The sequence below is a fragment of the Odocoileus virginianus genome, chromosome 17, assembly GCF_023699985.2.
Source record: "Odocoileus virginianus isolate 20LAN1187 ecotype Illinois chromosome 17, Ovbor_1.2, whole genome shotgun sequence".
NCBI classification, from domain to species: Eukaryota; Metazoa; Chordata; class Mammalia; order Artiodactyla; family Cervidae; genus Odocoileus; species Odocoileus virginianus.
In genome coordinates, this window is record NC_069690.1 from 31,930,407 (window position 1) to 31,948,451 (window position 18,045).

An 18,045-nucleotide genomic window follows, 5' to 3' on the forward strand; every position below is an offset into this window, starting at 1 on the left:
AGCGGGGCAGACATGCCGTGATCTGGGGTCACATGGGGGTGGCCCCTGGTGGCTGGGCTGCAGAGAACCAGCAAGTCATGGATAGCATCCCCCTGTGGTTCCAGGAACACTGGAGACAAAAGTCTGGCTCTTGTTTTCTTTTGTGACTGAAAATCAGACTGAACAGGGACCTTGGCAAAGCAAAACATAAATGACTCCAAGGAGGAAAAACAAGCCCAAGTTGGGAGCAGCTCTGAGGCCCAGATCTTTCTCTGTCACTACACCAGCTGTGTGACTGGGATGGACTCGAAGCAAATGACTCAACTTCTGTCTTTCAGTTTCCCCTCCTTCCAAATAACTAGCTTAGATTAGGTTAGGTTATATTTGTTTATTTAGTAATTTACTTCTGGCTGTGCTGCGTCTTCATTGCTGTGCACAGGCTTTCTCCAGTTACGGTGAGCAGGGGCTGCTCTCTAGTTTTGGTGCACAGGCTTCTCATGGTGGGGGCTTCTCTTGTTATGGAGGACAGGCCCTAGGGCACAAACTCAACTGGTTGGGCTGCGTGGTCCTAGCTGCTCTGTGGCATGTGGGATCTTCCTGGATCAGGGATTGAACCCAAGTCGCCTGCATTGGCCTGCAGATTCTTTACCACTGAACCACAAGGGAAGTCCCTATAGTCATGGTTTTGAAATGACTGGCTATGGAACCTGCTCTTCCAACAAAAGTTTATGCAGGAGCTCTTTCTAGAGATTGAAAACCACAAGATGAAATGATCTCTCACCAGCTCCCATGTCTGTTCTGTCCTACATCATCCGACACGATAGGCAGTAGCCATAGGTAGCTACTTAAATTATTTAAAATTAAATAAGTTTAAGATTCAGGTTCTCAGCCACATTAGCAACCTTTTAACTGCTCAGGAACCATGACTGGTGAGTGGGTAAGGTGCTCGCTGGCATAGATCTAGAACATTCCCACCAACTCAGAGTTTTCCTGGACAGCACTGCCCTGCACCACACAAATGTGCAGGTTTATTCCCCCTCTTTTTATGCAATATAGCATGCTGTGGACAGTTTCGAATCCTGATTTTTTCCCCACTCACCAGGATCCAGAGATAGGTCCTTACACCACATAGGGAGAAAACAGTTACAGCACAGAAACTAAGACAGTGCATTCTGAAGCCAGAAGCCTGTCACTTACTAGTGGCGTGATTGTAAGCAATTAGGCACTTCCCTGAACCTTGGTTTCCAAATCCTTAAAAAGGATTTGGAAGAGATATCTTATGGGACTGCAGTCGAGACACACAAGCATGCAGAACAATGTGCACCATATGTGTGATACTCACTATACACCAGCTCATTCTCAGCTCTGTTCTTTCCTACGATTTGGATGAACACAACAGATGCTGTTTCCAGTCTTCTGCTATCACTCTGCACACATGTGGAATAAACCACGATGGATTCTGCCAATCTGCCCTCTGAGACCTTCTCTATCTTATTCCCTCCCATGCCCACCCCATAATGTATAAGTGATTTCTCTACACATCCATAAAAGAATCCACAAGGTTTAAGGGAACAATGTGATTCTGTCCATCCTATGATGCTCTAGTACTCTAAACAGAATATTTTTAGTAAGGGGAAAAAGAAAACCATTGTTTTTAAAAGGGAAATGGAACTTGTGTATTTTTGGATATGCTTACCAAAAAAAAAAAAACAACACAAAAACAAAACATAATAACTAAACAACTTGTTCTGAGGAATCTCATTCTAAGACCAAGTTTAATTTATGCTCGACAAACAATCTTGAACTGCATCTTAACCTCCCACCCCCAAGAAGACTGACTTCAGTCTCTGAAATCATAAGCTTCCTGTGGCTAGAGTGTTTCTTTCCCAGATGAACATTTCATGAATAAAAGAACGGAAAAAATACTCAGCACAGAGTCGCTGGGGACTGTTACTGTCTAAACAGACCTAGGAGCAGCCCTGGGGGACAGAGGGGGAAGAGCAGCAACACCCAGGCCTCCGGGCCTCAGCTCTCACGGAAGGCAGGCTCATGGCTGTCGGTGTATGGCGGTGCCCTGTGGCCACACAGGCTGCTGGTATATCAGATCCTGAGAAGCACCTCCTTTCCCCACCCAGCAGGAGGATGGGAGAAGAAAGGAAGAAACATTGTTGCACCATTTTGAAAATCCTGCTCTTGCTTCCTGAAGCTGGTAGGACACCTGACATTTCTACACATATGGAGAAGAGTAGCCCTGGTGATGTATGAACACAGGCCTTTCGTTCCAATGATCCTGTAAAGCCATAAGACTCTGCTAACTCACAGGGAGAGGTTCTAAGCGTCCTTGAACGCTATCTCCCAAAGACCACCTCCTTTTGTCCCCTCTCTTTCTCCTGCATCTTGTAGGAACGCAGAAGGTTGGAACGGGCAGAATGTGGGTCCCTCGGCCTGTGGCCTCTGGGGATGCTGAGCCGGTCTACTGCATTTGTGACATGCACATGTTAAGTGCCTGTTAACATTTTAAACCAGGTCTTATTAACACAAAACTTCATCTACGCCTAAACTAAGCAATAAGACAAACGTCTTTTATTATGAATAGAGTACAGAAAACAATATGCTTCATATTAGAGAACAGTCATCATCAGGCAGAAACTTCCCCCAGGAATATACCATATGAATAAATACCAGACACCCTGGCCATGCTGGAATTTTACCCCCAGGAATATAGGAATGTTTCCCCACAAGGACACCTGTTACATAATATATTTATGTGAATTACATAAATGGGTCGAAAGAGAAAAACATCTGATGTATTTATTGCTCACCAAATGCCAAAAAGGAATTTGAAACAATTCTTATCTCTTTCTGGATTAAAGGAAGAAAAATCTCTCAGTAATAACCTTGAGACTAGGCTTCCTTTAATGGATGGTGTTTATCAGGAAATAACACAAAAGTCATATTTAAAGGCGAGATACTACTCATTTTGCAGGGAAAAACACTACTAGTCAACATTTCCTGAACTCCTACAAGTAAATAAAACCAAAAAAGTACAAGAGGTATGAATATTAAAAAGAAAGGAAACACATCATTTTCTTGCAATAGTCTGCCTCAAAACTCTAGAAAATCAACTAATACCACCAAACAATGAAAAATGTCAAGATGCCAACATTGTGACCAATAACAAGACAGTGGACATTCCCACAGCCCCACACATGATAAGTGCCTCCCCATCACCTTTCCATCTTTCTGCACGGCAGCTGTTAGTGGCAGAGAGAGCCAGACCAGCAGAAGAGGCTGGGAATTCCAGATGCTGAATTCCCACTTATGCCCAGACCTAAAATTTTATACCCAATGAAATCACCAAGTTGTCAGAGTAATGTGCAGAGGCAAGGTGATGAAATTTTACTTTCCACGAACTCCTGCTCAGAAGACACTGGAGGAACCAAAACAAGATAAAAAAAAAAAAGGATATGGAAACCTGAAGGTCAAAAAAAGAAAAGGAAAGATAGAAATGTAACAGTGAAGCAGTGTGACACAGGAGTGAGGACAAGCCAGGACGGAGGCAGCCGAGGACTCAGGGGAGACCCCTCAGTGGGAAATGGGTGGAACCCCCTCGCATGTAAGACCTAAGGGGATCTCCATGAGGGTTGGGATTGAATTAGTGATGACCATATAGAAACTGAAAGAGACACAGAGACATGAAGATGGTCAACATGAAAAGATGCTAAATTATTAGAGTGATGCAAGTAAAATCCACAATGGGGTTCCACCTCACACTGGTCAGAATAGCCATTATCAGAAGTCTACAAACAACAAATGCTAGAGAGGGTGTGGAGAAAAGGGAACTCTTCTACATAGCTGGTGGGAATGAAAACTGGAGCAGCTACTATGGAAAACAGTACAGAGGCTCCTTAAAAAACTAAAAATAGTTTTACCATGTGATCCAGCAATCCCACTTCGGGGCACACACCCAGAAAAGATGAAACCTCTAATTCAAAAAGACACATGCACCCCAACATTCATAGCAGTATTATTTACAATTGCCAAGATAAGGAAGCAACATAAATATCTCTATATTACATATGCATACAAATATATAGAAATTTATATATTTTACTTATTTATATTTATATATAAATATATATGTATTACATCTATCTATCTATATATGGTACTTCATTGTGTGTGTGTATCCACAAACACACAATGGAATACTGTGAGTGTGTGCTCAGTCACTTTAGTTGTATCCAAGTCTTTGTGTCCCCATGGAGTGCAGCCTGCCAGGCTCCTCTGTCCTAGGATTCTCCAGGCAAGAACACTGGAGTGGGTTTCCAAACGTAAAAAAGTGTCAGAGATCGAACCCACGTCTCCTGCATTGCAGGCAGATTTTTTTTACTGCTGAGCCACCGGGGAAATCCCACAATGGAATACTACTCAGCCATAAAAAATAATGAAATAATGCCACTTGTAACAACATGGATGAGCCTAGAGATTATCATACTAAGTGAAGTGAGTCAGAGAGAAAAAAACAAATATGCATCATATATATGTGGGACCTAAAAAAAATTATACAAATGATCTTATTTACAAAACAGAAAGAGACTCATAGACAAAACAAATTTAGGATTACTGAAGGGGAAAGTGGGGGTGATAAATTAGGAGTTTTGGATTAACAGATACACACCACTATATAGAAACAATGAAGATTTACTGTATAGCAATGCAACTATATTTAATATCTTGTACGACCTGTCATGGCAAGGAATCTGAAGCTCTACACCTAAAACTAACACACTATTGTAAACCAAATGTAGTTAGATTTTTGAAAATGTAATAAAGTGTCTTCACAAACCACAGTGTTTCATAAACAGCAGCAGAAGTGAGATAGCAGGTGAAAGGGGGCCTCCACAGAGCACAGACCAATAATGGCACTGGTTTTCTACTGGGATCGATCTTTATAATGAAGTCAGGAAAGGAGCCACTTTAATGACATAAATAAGTCAAAGCATCATACATTCTCTGAATCGTGCCTGTAGTTCTCAAGAGACCTGTCTCAAAAAAGAAAACAACCAGCAGAGCTCCAAATGGCCTGATGGATCGCAGACTGCTCGCTATTGGTCAGGCAAGCACTGGTGCTTGTCTGGGAACCAGAGACAGAAAAACACTTTGCCAGCAACGTGGGTGTTCTTTCCAAAGACAAATTAAGGTTTGTTTAGGACAACAGGAAGACTGCTTTTTTCTTTAACATAGAAGATTATGTAGTTGCTGGCTAAGAGGTTAAGTAATCTGAATCTGTTCTAGTCAGGTGGACTGAACCTACAGCCTGTTACACAGAATGGAGTAAGTCAGAAACAGAAAAACAAATATTGTATATTAACGCATATATATAGAATCTGGAAAATTTGAACCTATTTACAGGGAAGGAATAGAGATGCAGATGTAGAGACACCGCAGAGGAAAGGGATGTTGGGACAAATTGAGAGAATAGCACTGAAACAGGTACATTATCATATGTAAAACAGATAGCTGGTGGGAATTTGCTATATGACGCAGGGAGCTCAACCCAGTGCTCTGTGACAACCTAGAGGGGTGGGATTGCAGGGGAGGAAGGAGAGAGGTTCAAAACAGAGGGGATATATGTATACCTATGGCTGATTCATGTTGATAAATGGCAGAAAACCAGCACAATATTATAATGCAATTATCTTCCAATTAAAAATGGGTTTTCTTGATGGCTTGGACAGTGAAGAATCTGCCTGCAATGTGGGAGACATGGGTTCAATCTCCAGCTCAGGAAGATCCCTTGGAGAAGGAAATGGCAACTCCAGTACTCTTGCCTGGAAAATCCCATGGACAGAGAAGCCTGGTGGGCTACAGTCCATGGGGTTGCAGAGTCGGACATAACTGAGCAACTTACTTCCACTTTCCAATTAAAAAAACAATAATACACCAGGTTCAAAGATGTCTGTGCCTTTGTGACAGCACAGCTGTCTCCTTGCTGTCTCAATTCCTGAAGTACAAAACCAGAAACTCCACAGATTCAGACACATCTTCAAGTAAGCCTCTTGCCATCTGAACACGGCTTCTTGCTATCTGAAATGCAAGAGCCAAGTATGATTTGAATAATGGATAATCTTTATCTAAGTATCTAAATGTACACCTTTATCTAAGGGAGGGGTCAGCCGACCTTTTTTGTGGAAGGGCTTTTTTCGGCAGTTACAGCACAGAAGCAGTACATATAAATGAACGGGTGTGACTCTGTGCAAAACCCCATGGTGGGCCTGAGTTGGCCCCTGGGCCATGGTTGGCTGAACACTGATCTAGACTTACATGATATTCAGTGTAACAGGATCAGACCTACTATACTATCACCATTCCAAATGGCAAGGGCTTTGATTAGATAAAATGTGAAAAAACAAGACAGGACAGGCCAAAAGGAGTAAAATCTGAGTTATAGTATGTGCAATTCAGGGTTAGGGAGAAGCAGCCATTTTTCTGAAAAATGTTTTTATCAATCTTTCAAGTTTATGTTGGTTTTTAAAAGATGCAGGGTTTTTTTTTTTTTTTTAATCAAATTGTTAACCATCACAGAGCTCTGAAACGGCACTAAGAAATAAGAACAGAACCCAACCCTGAAGGCCCTTCCAGCCCATTCTCTGTACTGTCATTTCTTAGGTGCTCTGTTCTTCCACTTTGTGTTTCTCTCAGAAAGGATCTGGTTTAATCATTGACTATAAAACATTTTTATGGCATTGTTCCTCAGACTTCACCCCCAAATTGTATGTCACAACACAACGATCAATACAAAAGACACATTTGAGTTATGAATCATAATGAAGTGAACACCTTGAATCCCACCTCTTAAATAAAACTAGAAGACCAATACCTTGCATCTCTCCAACTATTTTTTAGCATACACAGTAATATGTAGTGTATTGAAGTTACAGTTAAAGTTATAGCTTGATATAAGATTTATCATTTAGGTACTATTTTCTACCACCCCCACCAACCCTTCATCCACCATCTCCTTGATCTCTCTATGGAAGCTCTCCTAACTGCCTTTTCTAAAAACAAATGAGAGCTTTATTGGGATATAACTCACACACCATAAAGTTTGCCCTTATAAAATGTGATTCGGAAGCTTATTCATTCACTTATATAGTTGTATAATCACTGCCTAATTCCAGAACATTTTCATCACCTGCAAAAGAAACTCTTGTGCCCAATCACTCCCTCTGAAACTGGATTCCCCCTAAGATCAAGCTCACCTGCAGAGTTTATCATTAACCCCTCTATCTAAAACTCTATTCCCTTCCCTGTCCTGCCTGGTTCCCCTCAGGACAGAGAAATTTACTGAAGAAGAAGGGGGACTGAAACTGAGCAGGACCCCATGGAGACTTCCTGGGCACAGAAGTCCTTCATTTGTCCCCTGCTTATTTGTAAAAAAAAAGGCTTTAGTCTCCCAGGTTTTTCCTGAGTTCCAAAGAGCAGATTCGAGCAGTTATTTATTAGGGAAGTGAGAGAATGCGGAAAGAAAAGACAAGGGGTCAAGAAACAATAGTTCAACAATAAAACGGAGTGCAAGTTCCTCCCAAGGGGCATACAGAACACTCTGACGTATATCTTTTGAGTTGTTCTGCAGAAATAAGACCCTGGCCCAGGTGGAGGACGGTGACGACATGCTAAACCCGAGCACTAGACCCTAGACTGGTTAGAACCAGAAGGCGGACGATTAAGATTCCTGAAACATCACCTGTTACCTCATCTCCCGCCCACAGGAAGGATGTGCAGGAGCTGATACATACCCCTAACCCTTCCCCTCTCTTCGTCTTTAAAAATTTTTCCTTGAAAGTCATGGGGAGGAGTTTGGGCCTTTTGAGCATGAAATGACTGTTCTCCCTGCTTGAAAGTTAAAGTTTCTCAGCCATGTCCACCTCTTTGCAGCCCCATGGACTACAGAGTCCATGGAATTCTCTAGGCCAGAACACTGGAGTGGGTAGCCTTTCCCTTCTCCAGGAGATCTTCCCAACTCAATGATCGAACCCAAGTCTCCCTAATTGCAGGAGGATTCTTTACCAGCTGAGCCACAAGGTAAGCCTAAGAATGCTGCAGTGGGTAGCTTATCCCTTCTCCAGTGGATCTTCCCGACCCAGGAATTGAACCCGGGTCTCCTGCATTGCAGGCAGGTTGTTTACCAACTGAGATATGAGGGAAGCCCTTCTCCCTGCTTGGTGCCCTGCAAATAAACACTGGACTTTCCTTCACTACAACCCAGTGTCAGCTGACTGTCTGCCTCTACAGGCAAGCAGAACCAAGTTCGATTCAGTAACACCTCCCCCAACTCCCTGCGAACCACTACTCTACTTTCTGACTCTATCAATTTCCCTACTCTGGACATTTCATACATATAATAAGTAGATTTTTGCATCTGGCTTCTTTCCTTTGATGGGTGTGTGCTCCGTTGTATCCAACTCTTTGCGACTCCATGGCCTGTGGCCTGCTAGGCTCCTCTGTCCATGGGATTTTTCCAGGCAAGAACACTGGAGTGGGTTGCCATTTCCTTCTCCAGGGAATCTACCTGACCCAGGGATCAAACACGCTTCTCCTGGGTTTCCTACATTGGCAGGCAGGTTCTTTACCACTGAGCCACCTGGGAAGCCCTTCTTTCTTTAGAAAGATGCAATTCTAAAAATAACTTTTTCTTTTAAAAATTTACACGTTCATAGCAGAAAATGAAAATATTATAAGAAAGGATGAATAAATTTTAAGTATTCTCCCAGAAATGACCACTGTTAACATTTGTATAAACTTCTTTTTACAGAATTGGAATCACACTAGACAGTGTTTTCAAATTTGAGTTTTTTTTTAATTTGATTTTTGACTTAATGCATTGGGTACATTTTTCCCCACTGCTTTTAAATATATTTGTTCAAACTATGACTTTTAAGGGTTATATTATATTACACTGTACACACATACTGAAATTTATTTGATTACCCTATTATTAGATACTTGTATCACATCCAGTTCCTTAAAAATAATTTTAAATGAATAAAACATGATAAATTTGCTTGAAATGGTATCTTCATAGGCATCCATGACTATTTCCTTGAAATAAATACCAAGAAACATAGTTTCTGTGTTGAAGGGTATATTCCATGGGTGGCACCTTGACTGGGAGGCCAACACTGGTGATTTACCTGGTCAAGGACATAGGCAGGACACAGCAAGTTTTAACAGGCTGAGTTTTAAAGTTTTAAAGGCCTCAGACTTCAAGTGTCAAAACATTAGAGCACTACTGACGTAGAAGGAAATATGTAAAATGATACCCAAGTTCACCCTTACAGGAAACATAATTTGAAAATAGTCTGGCTAGGAATGGTCAGGCATTTTTACTGCCTTCTAAGTCATTGTATTAGTTTTCTTTTGCTGTGTAACAAATTCTGGGGCCCAGTGACCTGTCTGTGTCCTCATGGTTCCTGAAGGTCAGAGGTCGGCCAGTGTAGCCGGTTCTCAGCTCAGGGTTCCCCAAAGGCTGAAATACACTGTCAGCTGAGCGTCGCCTGGCAGCTCTGGGATGAATCTGCCTGCAGGTCTGTCCAGGTTGGAGACAGGTTTCTACATAGGTCTGTAAGACCAAGATCTCCATTTCCTTGTTGGCCGTCAGCAACTGGAGGCTATTCTCAGCTCCTTTCCCCAGGTTCCCCTCCCATCTCCAACCCAGTAACGGCCATTATGTGATGAGGTTAGGCCCACACTGGTAATCTCCCTTCCTATTTTAGGGCCAATTCATCAGCAACTTTAACTATGCTGTCGAATGCCTTTTGCCATGAACACAGCATGATTGTGGGAGAAATGCCAGGGAGCAGAGATCACAGGGTGTCTTAGAATTCTGCCACCCCGCCTGGGTGCTCAGTGCCAACTACACATTCATCACCAGAAGCATTTATAAAGTGCCGTGCCTGACCCTGATCAGACCTTAAGGACTCGGGACCCCAACAGGCAGGGGCCCTGGTAGCACTGAGAAACCTCGAATGGGAAAGTCACGCCTGAGCCTCAGGGAAGCAGTGTGCTGTAGACAGAAACGCAGGAACAGAAACAATGAGTGGTACACTAATGACCCAAAGAAGAAAAGCCTGTCCCTGGTTGATCACAGGAAAAACAAACAATCTGATCTAAGGGAGAAGTGGGCGCTCTCTCTGTTACCTCCAGACCCCAGTAGCTTTACTTGACTAGAATTCTGTTGCTGTAAATCCGGCAGTGTGCAGGACACCCACTAATTGTTGGCCGGTGTCTGGTGGGTCAGAAGTCCAGGGAGCCCTGCCCAGTTGTTCATGTCAGACGTCCAGGTGTCAGTCTGGCCAGGCTCTGCCCTGAAGGCCCTGGGAGGAAATCCACTCACAGGTGGACTCGTGGTGTTGGTGTATGACCCGGATTGACTCACCAGTGTGGGCCACACAGTCCAGGGCACTGTAGGGCCTGGGAGCACAGCCAAGGTGCCGCCTGCGGAGGGCAGGGTGGCTCTGCCTCATCATGCTTCCCAGCGGGTTGGAGGGTTGCCCCAGGACCACGCACTCATCATTGTTTCAGGTCAAGGTCCCTCGGCTGAGGCACAGCAGAAGGTCCAGCGAACTGCACACCGTCAGCCTGGCTGAGGTCTGAGGGCATCAGGACAGGCAGAAAAGGACAAGTCTGTTCACTTCACAACTGCTGGGGCCCCCACGGCACTTCCTGGGTGTCACAGGACTTCGGCGCTTCAAGGCTTTCATGCTGGGAAGTCCTGGTTTCCTCTCTGGCCGCCAGCACCTCCTCACACGTCGCTTTCACCTTCAAATCCACCAAGGGCGTGGGTTGTTATGCTTCAGAGGAGACTCTCAACTTTTACGGGTTTATGGGTGATCGCCCCTTTGCCACACTTGGGAGCAAGTGCACAGGGTGAAAGGCACTGGGCGTCATCTTAGAAGTCTGCTCTTCTATCCACCATCTCAGTTTCTGCTCCTTTAGAAGGTTTCCTGGCCTTTCCGGCCTTCAAGATGTTGAAGCGAGGACGTGGTGGGTCCTCTGGTGCGAAATTCCGGATTTCCTTGGGTCTTCCGGTTGGAGCCGTGATCAACTGTGCTGACAACACAGGAGCCAAAAATCTGTATATCATCTCTGTGAAGGGGATCAAGGGACGATTGAATAGACTTCCTGCTGCTGGTATGGGTGACATGGTGATGGCTACAGTCAAGAAAGGCAAACCAGAGCTCAGAAAGAAGGTACATCCAGCGGTGGTAATTTGACAACGAAAGTCATACCGGAGAAAAGATGGTGTGTTTCTTTATTTTGAAGATAATGCAGGGGTCATAGTACACAATAAAGGCGAGATGAAAGGTTCTGCCATCACAGGACCAGTTGCAAAGGAATGTGCAGACTTGTGGCCCAGGATTGCATCCAATGCTGGCAGCATTGCATGATTCTTTGGTGTATTTGTAAAAAATAAAAATTATTTGCTCCCCCCCCCCCAAAAAAAAAGAAGGTTTCCTGGTAATGACCTTAAGAGATGGAAACCTCTATGTCACACCCCTGAGAGGGAAGGGAAAGCAGATGAAGAGAGTCTGGGGGTTCCATGGGTAGGGGTGGGGTGGGGATGCAGCTGAAGGAACGGCCAGCACCAGACCCATAGGCAGGAGCCTGCGGGGCCTTCTTGGAGTCTGGCTTTTTCCAAAAAGGCCCAAAGGAATCTGAGTTGAGTGGACTGTCTGGAAGGGTCTCCTTTTGATAAGATGGCTCCATGCAGACCCCTCCCCACAGTGCAGGCCTGTTTACTGCCCGACTTCATGTGGGGTGACCCATGCCTGCTCATCTAACCCTCGGTGCTGCTGTACAGAGCAGCCACCTGGCGTTACTTAAACTCCAACTGAGACATCCCTAAGGCCATGCCCTTTGAGCTTGGTGAGATAAACACATGAGTCCTCACCTTCTCCAGGTGAGCTGAACCATCACCTCTCCCACCTTCTTGCTAAGACTGCACCCCTACACCTGACATCATTCCCAATCCTCTTTCCTGGTTTTATGTTTCTCCCTAGCACATTCCATCTTCCAATCTGGTACATATTTCACATTTAAATTTTAATTAATTGTCATTCCCATGAGAACGTAGTTTCCACAGGAGCAGAGGTGTCGCCTGTTTCATTCACAGATGACTTACCAGCAGTTAAATATTATGTGGCACCAACCTGGCATCTCGATAAAGACCCACTGAATTAATATAAGGAGGATTCTGATCTAACCTATCACACTATACTTTGGTAAAAAGAAATCATTTTCAGTCAAAATTACATGGTTATCGGTTTTTTAAAAGATGGTTTTTGAACTGTTTTGAGTTTTCTACAGTTTATTTCTGGCTTTCCAAGTCGGAGAGAATAAGCTTTAGAGGGCTGTCTTAGACAAACAGGTCTAGACAGAGGATATTTTTTGAAGAGTAGATAAATCAGACACATATGATTTGTATTTCTCTCTAAGTTTACAGAGATTTAACAATGAATGAAAGACACTCTTCAGGCAAAATAAGTTTGGGCTTCATCCAATGTGAGATGCTCTGAAAACAAGTTCAAGATGTTCACAAAAGAAAACAAAGGAAAGAAAGCAAGACAGCAAGAAACGTCATTGTCACTCTCATGACTGGAAATATCTTGTCTAACCCTCTTGTCTAACCCTAATTACAATGACCTTCTGCATTCAAGGGCCGATTCCTTCTGAAATTTTTAATATTCTTTTCATAACCATCCCAGCATGTCCCTCACCCATTTCTGTAAAACAAGAAGTGATACTTTGCCACTGACCCCCGTGACTTCGTGGGGCTCACCACCGTCAGACCTTGTGCCTGGCTGACGAGTCCTACCCGGCTTCCTCTTTGGCCACCAGGCCCACCTCCCTCACCCTGAAAACCCCCATAACCAACTTTTATCCCTGACTCCTGTCCTGTGCAGGGTGTCTGACCCTTGAGAAAGGGCGGAGGCAGACAGTGACAGAGGAGCCAAGAGGACAACGGGCCAGAAGCACATTTGCACCAGGGGGGCCTCTGTTGTTGGTCATGACCCTGATTTTTTCTTTACATTTTTAACAGAAAATGAAGAAACTCAGATACGGGCCACTTTTTTCTTGGGTGCAGTCTGAGTTGGAGACACTTGACTGGTGCTGCACAGAGAACCTGGCTCTGCCTGGCCCTCTGGGCTGACTCTCAGCCGAGGCCCGGTCTTCTTGCTCCTCAAAGCTGGACATTGGGAAAGGACTGTTGTGGTGCCAACAGTTTCAGGATTTGTAGAAAAATAGGGTAAAGATGTGGGGGAGGGAGCTGGGCCTGAATAAGGAGAGTGAAGGAGGTGGCAGTTTTAAAGAGGACACCTACTTAACAGGAAGGTAAAACAGTTCAACTTAACAGAAACAAAATGCACTAATCATCAGAGAAGAGACTAATAAATTGGACTTAATTAAAATGAAGAATTGTGCTTAAAGGAAAAGTGAAAATTCAACCACCCTGGGAGATGATATTGTCTATTTGACTAAGGACCTGTGTGCAGAATGTAAAAAGAATCCCTGAAAGCAACAAGCAAAGACAATCTGATTCTAAAAATGGGCAAAGGCCTGAGCAGGCATCTAAGGAAAGACAGCGGGACGTCCAAGGAGCACAAGAGAAGAGTCCGACTTCACCTGCCAGCAGGGAAAGCAAGCCATAGCCCAATAAGACCTCTCGTCACACATGCCCCAGTGACTGGGAGCAACAAAACCAACAGCAGCAAGTGCTGCGGAGAAAGTAGAGAAAACATAAATCACACAAGTCATTGGTGGGTGATAACACTGTACAATTGCTTTGGAAATCTGTCCGGCATGGTCTACCATGCTGTAACACACATACATCCTGTGGCCCACCTGGTCCATTTCTAGGTATACACCCAGAAGGAATGGACACTAGTGGGTTCTGAGAGGCATTACAAGAACATACCAACAGAAGATACCAGATTTGTAAGAGCCCCAGACTGGAAGTCACTCACCTGCTCATCGACAACAGAACAGGTAAGTAAACAATTATGTGATCATACCATAGGTTACTATTGGAGAAGGAAATGAATAAACCCTACTCACAGGCAACAACACAGGTAAATCTCAACAATTTAAAAACACAGATGGAAATACTACAGGTTTTAATTCCATTTATATAAAGTTCAAATGCACGCAAAATGGATATGGCATTTAGGGACCCAAAATTTTATAGAAAGCCAGCAGGAATAGAACTAGGGACAGAGTCACCTGTGGAGGTCATGGGGGCTACGACGGGAAAGTCACATGAGTGGTGTGGGCTCAGCTGTGCTCCGCTCCTGGACGTGACTCTATGGGTTTTCACGTCCACAGTCATTCAATAAACTATGATTTATACATTTTTATCTTTGTGTATGACATTTCCTTATAAAAAAACAAACTTATATCAAGTATTCCTTCCCTGTTCAACCTCCACAGAAAACAAAAACGGAAACTCTCCAACTAAATATGAGCAATTCCTAACTTCAGAAGAGATTGAAGGCCCACCATGTGCGGCCTTTGTGTGAATCAGGAAAAGGCACCATCTTTTGAAGATGATTTAGTGAAAGCTGCCTCCTTGGGCAAAGCAGCCAGTTGGGAGCAATGCTGGGGGTTTATTCGGCCTCTGAGCAAATAAAGGGTCCCCTACCCTAGGGGACGCAGGCCCACAGTGAAGTCATGTCTTCTGAAAGTTGTGATGGGTCCTTGGGGTCCTACCCTGCCCCCACCCCCACCCCGCCAGCAGCCCTGCCTGGGAGAAGAGAGCCGACACCAACAGGCACACGGGCCCGCCCAAGCCGGTGCACACACAGGACACAGGCTGTCACCCGCCCAAGCCCGCTGGACGCTGGCAGCCCCCAGCCTTACCGCATAGCCCTCTGTCTTCCTCTGGCACCACCTGAGGAGAGCGTTGCGCTTGGAGCCGCCATATTCCCGGGCCAGGGCCGCCAGGGGGTCTCTTCTTTCCACACTAGTTAGAAAGCGGAGATGCTGACGTTTAGAGCCCACAAATACACAGGAAATAATTAACTAGATGAGAAAAGCAAAAGTTGAGGTCTGTCCAACGAGACTCTAAAGAAATTGCCCACCAGTCCCATTAACATCACATTTTTATTACATTTCATGGTATGAAGCAGAAAGGGAACAGTGCTTCCTGGCTTTCAGGACTCTGGTGAGGGTTTTTTTTTTAAATCCATCTGCTGCTCTATCCTTCTAACCTTTTATTTATTAAGTACATCATCATTTAAAGTAAAGACACCTATAGAAAACAGTAGATGTTTCAAAGCTACACCTATTTCTATGTAACATACACAAGGTATACTGGAAGAGCATTTTAAGAACACCAGACTAGTTGCTTATGGGAGGTGATGGGAATGGAGTTTATATGGTCAGCGTCACCATTAACAATGAAGTTATTGTGACTTTGCAAGTGTTCACTATGCCTGGTCTTAATTCATCACTGACAGCCAAATTTCTAGGCACGACAAATTAGGGAAGACTAAAACGAAGGCTTGGAAAAGAATTTCTCAATAAACGAAACATTTACCAGTTTTCTTTAAAAAAAAAAAAGAAAGAAAGAAAATAGACATGACTGTAATGATAATAATACGAAAATTACCAAAGTAAATTTCTATTCTATTATTGGCTTGTCTCAATGACATGAATAAAAAAATGAAATAATAAACTAACCTCACTAATCTAACCTTTTACAATGAAGGTATAATATAAATAGCATGGAAACATATACATAGTCTGTTTGTATGCATCTCTGGTTCAAAGAAAAGAATAAAAAAAATTTAAAAAAATATTAAAATTTTTTTAAAAATTAAAAAAAATTTTAAAAATTTAAAAAATTAAAAAAAAAAAGAAAAGAATAATTTTGGGATAGCACTAATTCTGGTCCTGAAAACCTGTTTTGATTATTTAAATCCCCTCCAAATAAACAAGACAGAAATGTAACAACTTGGGCTTTAAATTAAACCTCTGAAAGATATGACTTCATATATTTGGGTCCAGAAACAGACCACACCCAAAGATTTGACAATGGCTGAACTGAGGTGTTCAGGCTTTTATAAAACCCTTTTCTAATACTCATAATGGTAGTTCTAATGTTTGTTAAAAAGCCATTACTCCTCAAGTAGCCAATTTTGTCCATTTATCCACCTGCCTATTCGTAAATATTTACTGAGTGAGCAGCTCTGTGCATCACAACACGAGGGGCTGAGGAGAGATCCAAGCGTCAGGATGAAGTATTTGCTGTCCACTAAATTACAGCCCAAGTGAGGACAAAAGCACACACAGTGCACAGCAGGGAATTAAATACAAATGTAGGTCAAAAAAAAAACAAAACAAATGGAGGTCAGACAGCACAGGCAGAAAAGGGGGTGTCCGTGCTACTGGGGGTGGGCTGCAACCTCAGGGGAGGGTGGACCGAGGAGGAGAAGCGTGAAGTGATAGAAGGAAGACAGTTCTGGCCCAAGCCTTGTAAGACATCATAATAGCTGGTGTGATGCTGCAAAGGTGGGAGGTACAGACTCTGATGGGTACCTGAGTTTGCTCTGTGGCTTCCAGCCCCCAGGGGAGGCGCCCAGCAGCCTGGAGCCTGCGAAGCCCAGAGAAGGGGGTCTGCTCAGGGACTCAAGAGACGGACTCTTGTGGAGATAAGGGTTTGGCTTCAGGTCCTCAGCTCTTCCCTTCAGGAGATCTGTGGGGACAACAACACGATTACTGTCCTGGAGGAGGAGAGACCCGGAAGGTCACACTGTCCAGTACACTCAGTCCTCACATCAGTGTCATGTACAAGCACACAACAGGTACCGAGTCACTGTGCAGCACCCCGGAAACCAGCACACACTGTACACCAGCTACACTCCACTAAAACTGTATAAAAGAACACACAACAGACACTCAATCACTGTGCAGCACCCCTGAAACCAAGACAACACTGCAAATCATCTGTGTGTGCTGGGTCACTTCAGCCATGTCCGACTCTTCGTGACCCCATGGACTGTAGTCCTCCAGGCTCCTCTGTCCATGGGATTCTCCAGGCAATAATACAGGAGTGGGTTGCCATGCCCTCCTACAGGGGATCTTCCCGACCCAGGGACTGAACCCATGTCTCTTGTCTCCTGCATTGTTGGCGGGCTGGTTCTTTACCACTAGTGCCACCTGGGAAGATCAACTCTACTCCAGTAAAACTATAAAACAAACCACACCCCAGATTCAGATAGATACACAGATAACATGTTCTGGACTGGGTGATAAAAATGCGAAGAGGGACATGGTGTTTTCTAGAAAGGACTCTCCAGGCAGGATCGGCTCCATGGTTCACAGGGACCAATGCCAAGCTGCCCTTGTTCAACAGTTACTCCGAGCTTCAGGATGGCACCAGCAGCGCACTGACCAGAGGCCCTGCTCCCAAGAGCCTCCGCAGGTACACAGGGCGTCAGGGCCACCAGACCAGCCTGGCCCCAGGAAAAGCCCATGTTCTATCTATGGGCACTTGGCAGAGGGTGTGGCAGGAAGACGCCTGATAGGTCATCAGGTGGAAATGCTGGGCACCAGGAATGAGGCCCACTTCACAGGACAGGACACCATGCCAGCCACAGGGCCTGCTCTCTAGGAATCAGTGAGACCATTTCTTCTGAGGCTCAACAGCTAAGGAAACAGGTTGAACTCCCTCGAGGCTATTTCCTAGAGGACCACTGAGGTGCAGATCGGGAGAAGACTCCTGCAAGTGTCTAGCTGGACACACAGACGACTCGGGAGTGGGAACCTGGTCACTTGCTCGATGCCACAAGCAGCTAACGACCAGGCAAAGCCCACGGTCCCCTCCTTCGACGCCATAAACAGTGGGGAAAGCACTTGTACAGCCATTAGCATCAATTATGGTGGTCAGGTTGGGAGTGTGGCTAATGAGCTGGGAAGAGCAGAGAATCACAGCATTTACATCACTAAAGGGAACAACAAAAAACAGTGCATTAACCCCAGGTCCTGCAGCTTCTAGGGACA

General features: G+C 44.4%; 1 protein-coding gene and 1 pseudogene across 7 annotated transcripts in view; one reads left to right on the forward strand and one right to left on the reverse strand.

Moving 5' to 3' along the window:
- Nucleotides 1-18,045, reverse strand: part of SPECC1 (sperm antigen with calponin homology and coiled-coil domains 1) — a 195,976-nt gene that overhangs the window by 23,039 nt on the left and 154,892 nt on the right. For all 7 annotated transcript variants that reach the window (XM_070479192.1, XM_070479191.1, XM_070479196.1 and 4 more), the window contains 2 exons: nt 16,582-16,738; nt 14,902-15,004 (listed from right to left, as the gene is read on the reverse strand). In XM_070479192.1, the coding sequence (XP_070335293.1) occupies nt 14,902-15,004; nt 16,582-16,738 (260 nt within the window). The remainder of the gene's footprint in view (nt 1-14,901; nt 15,005-16,581; nt 16,739-18,045) is intronic.
- Nucleotides 10,980-11,473, forward strand: LOC110138941 (large ribosomal subunit protein uL14-like; annotated as a pseudogene).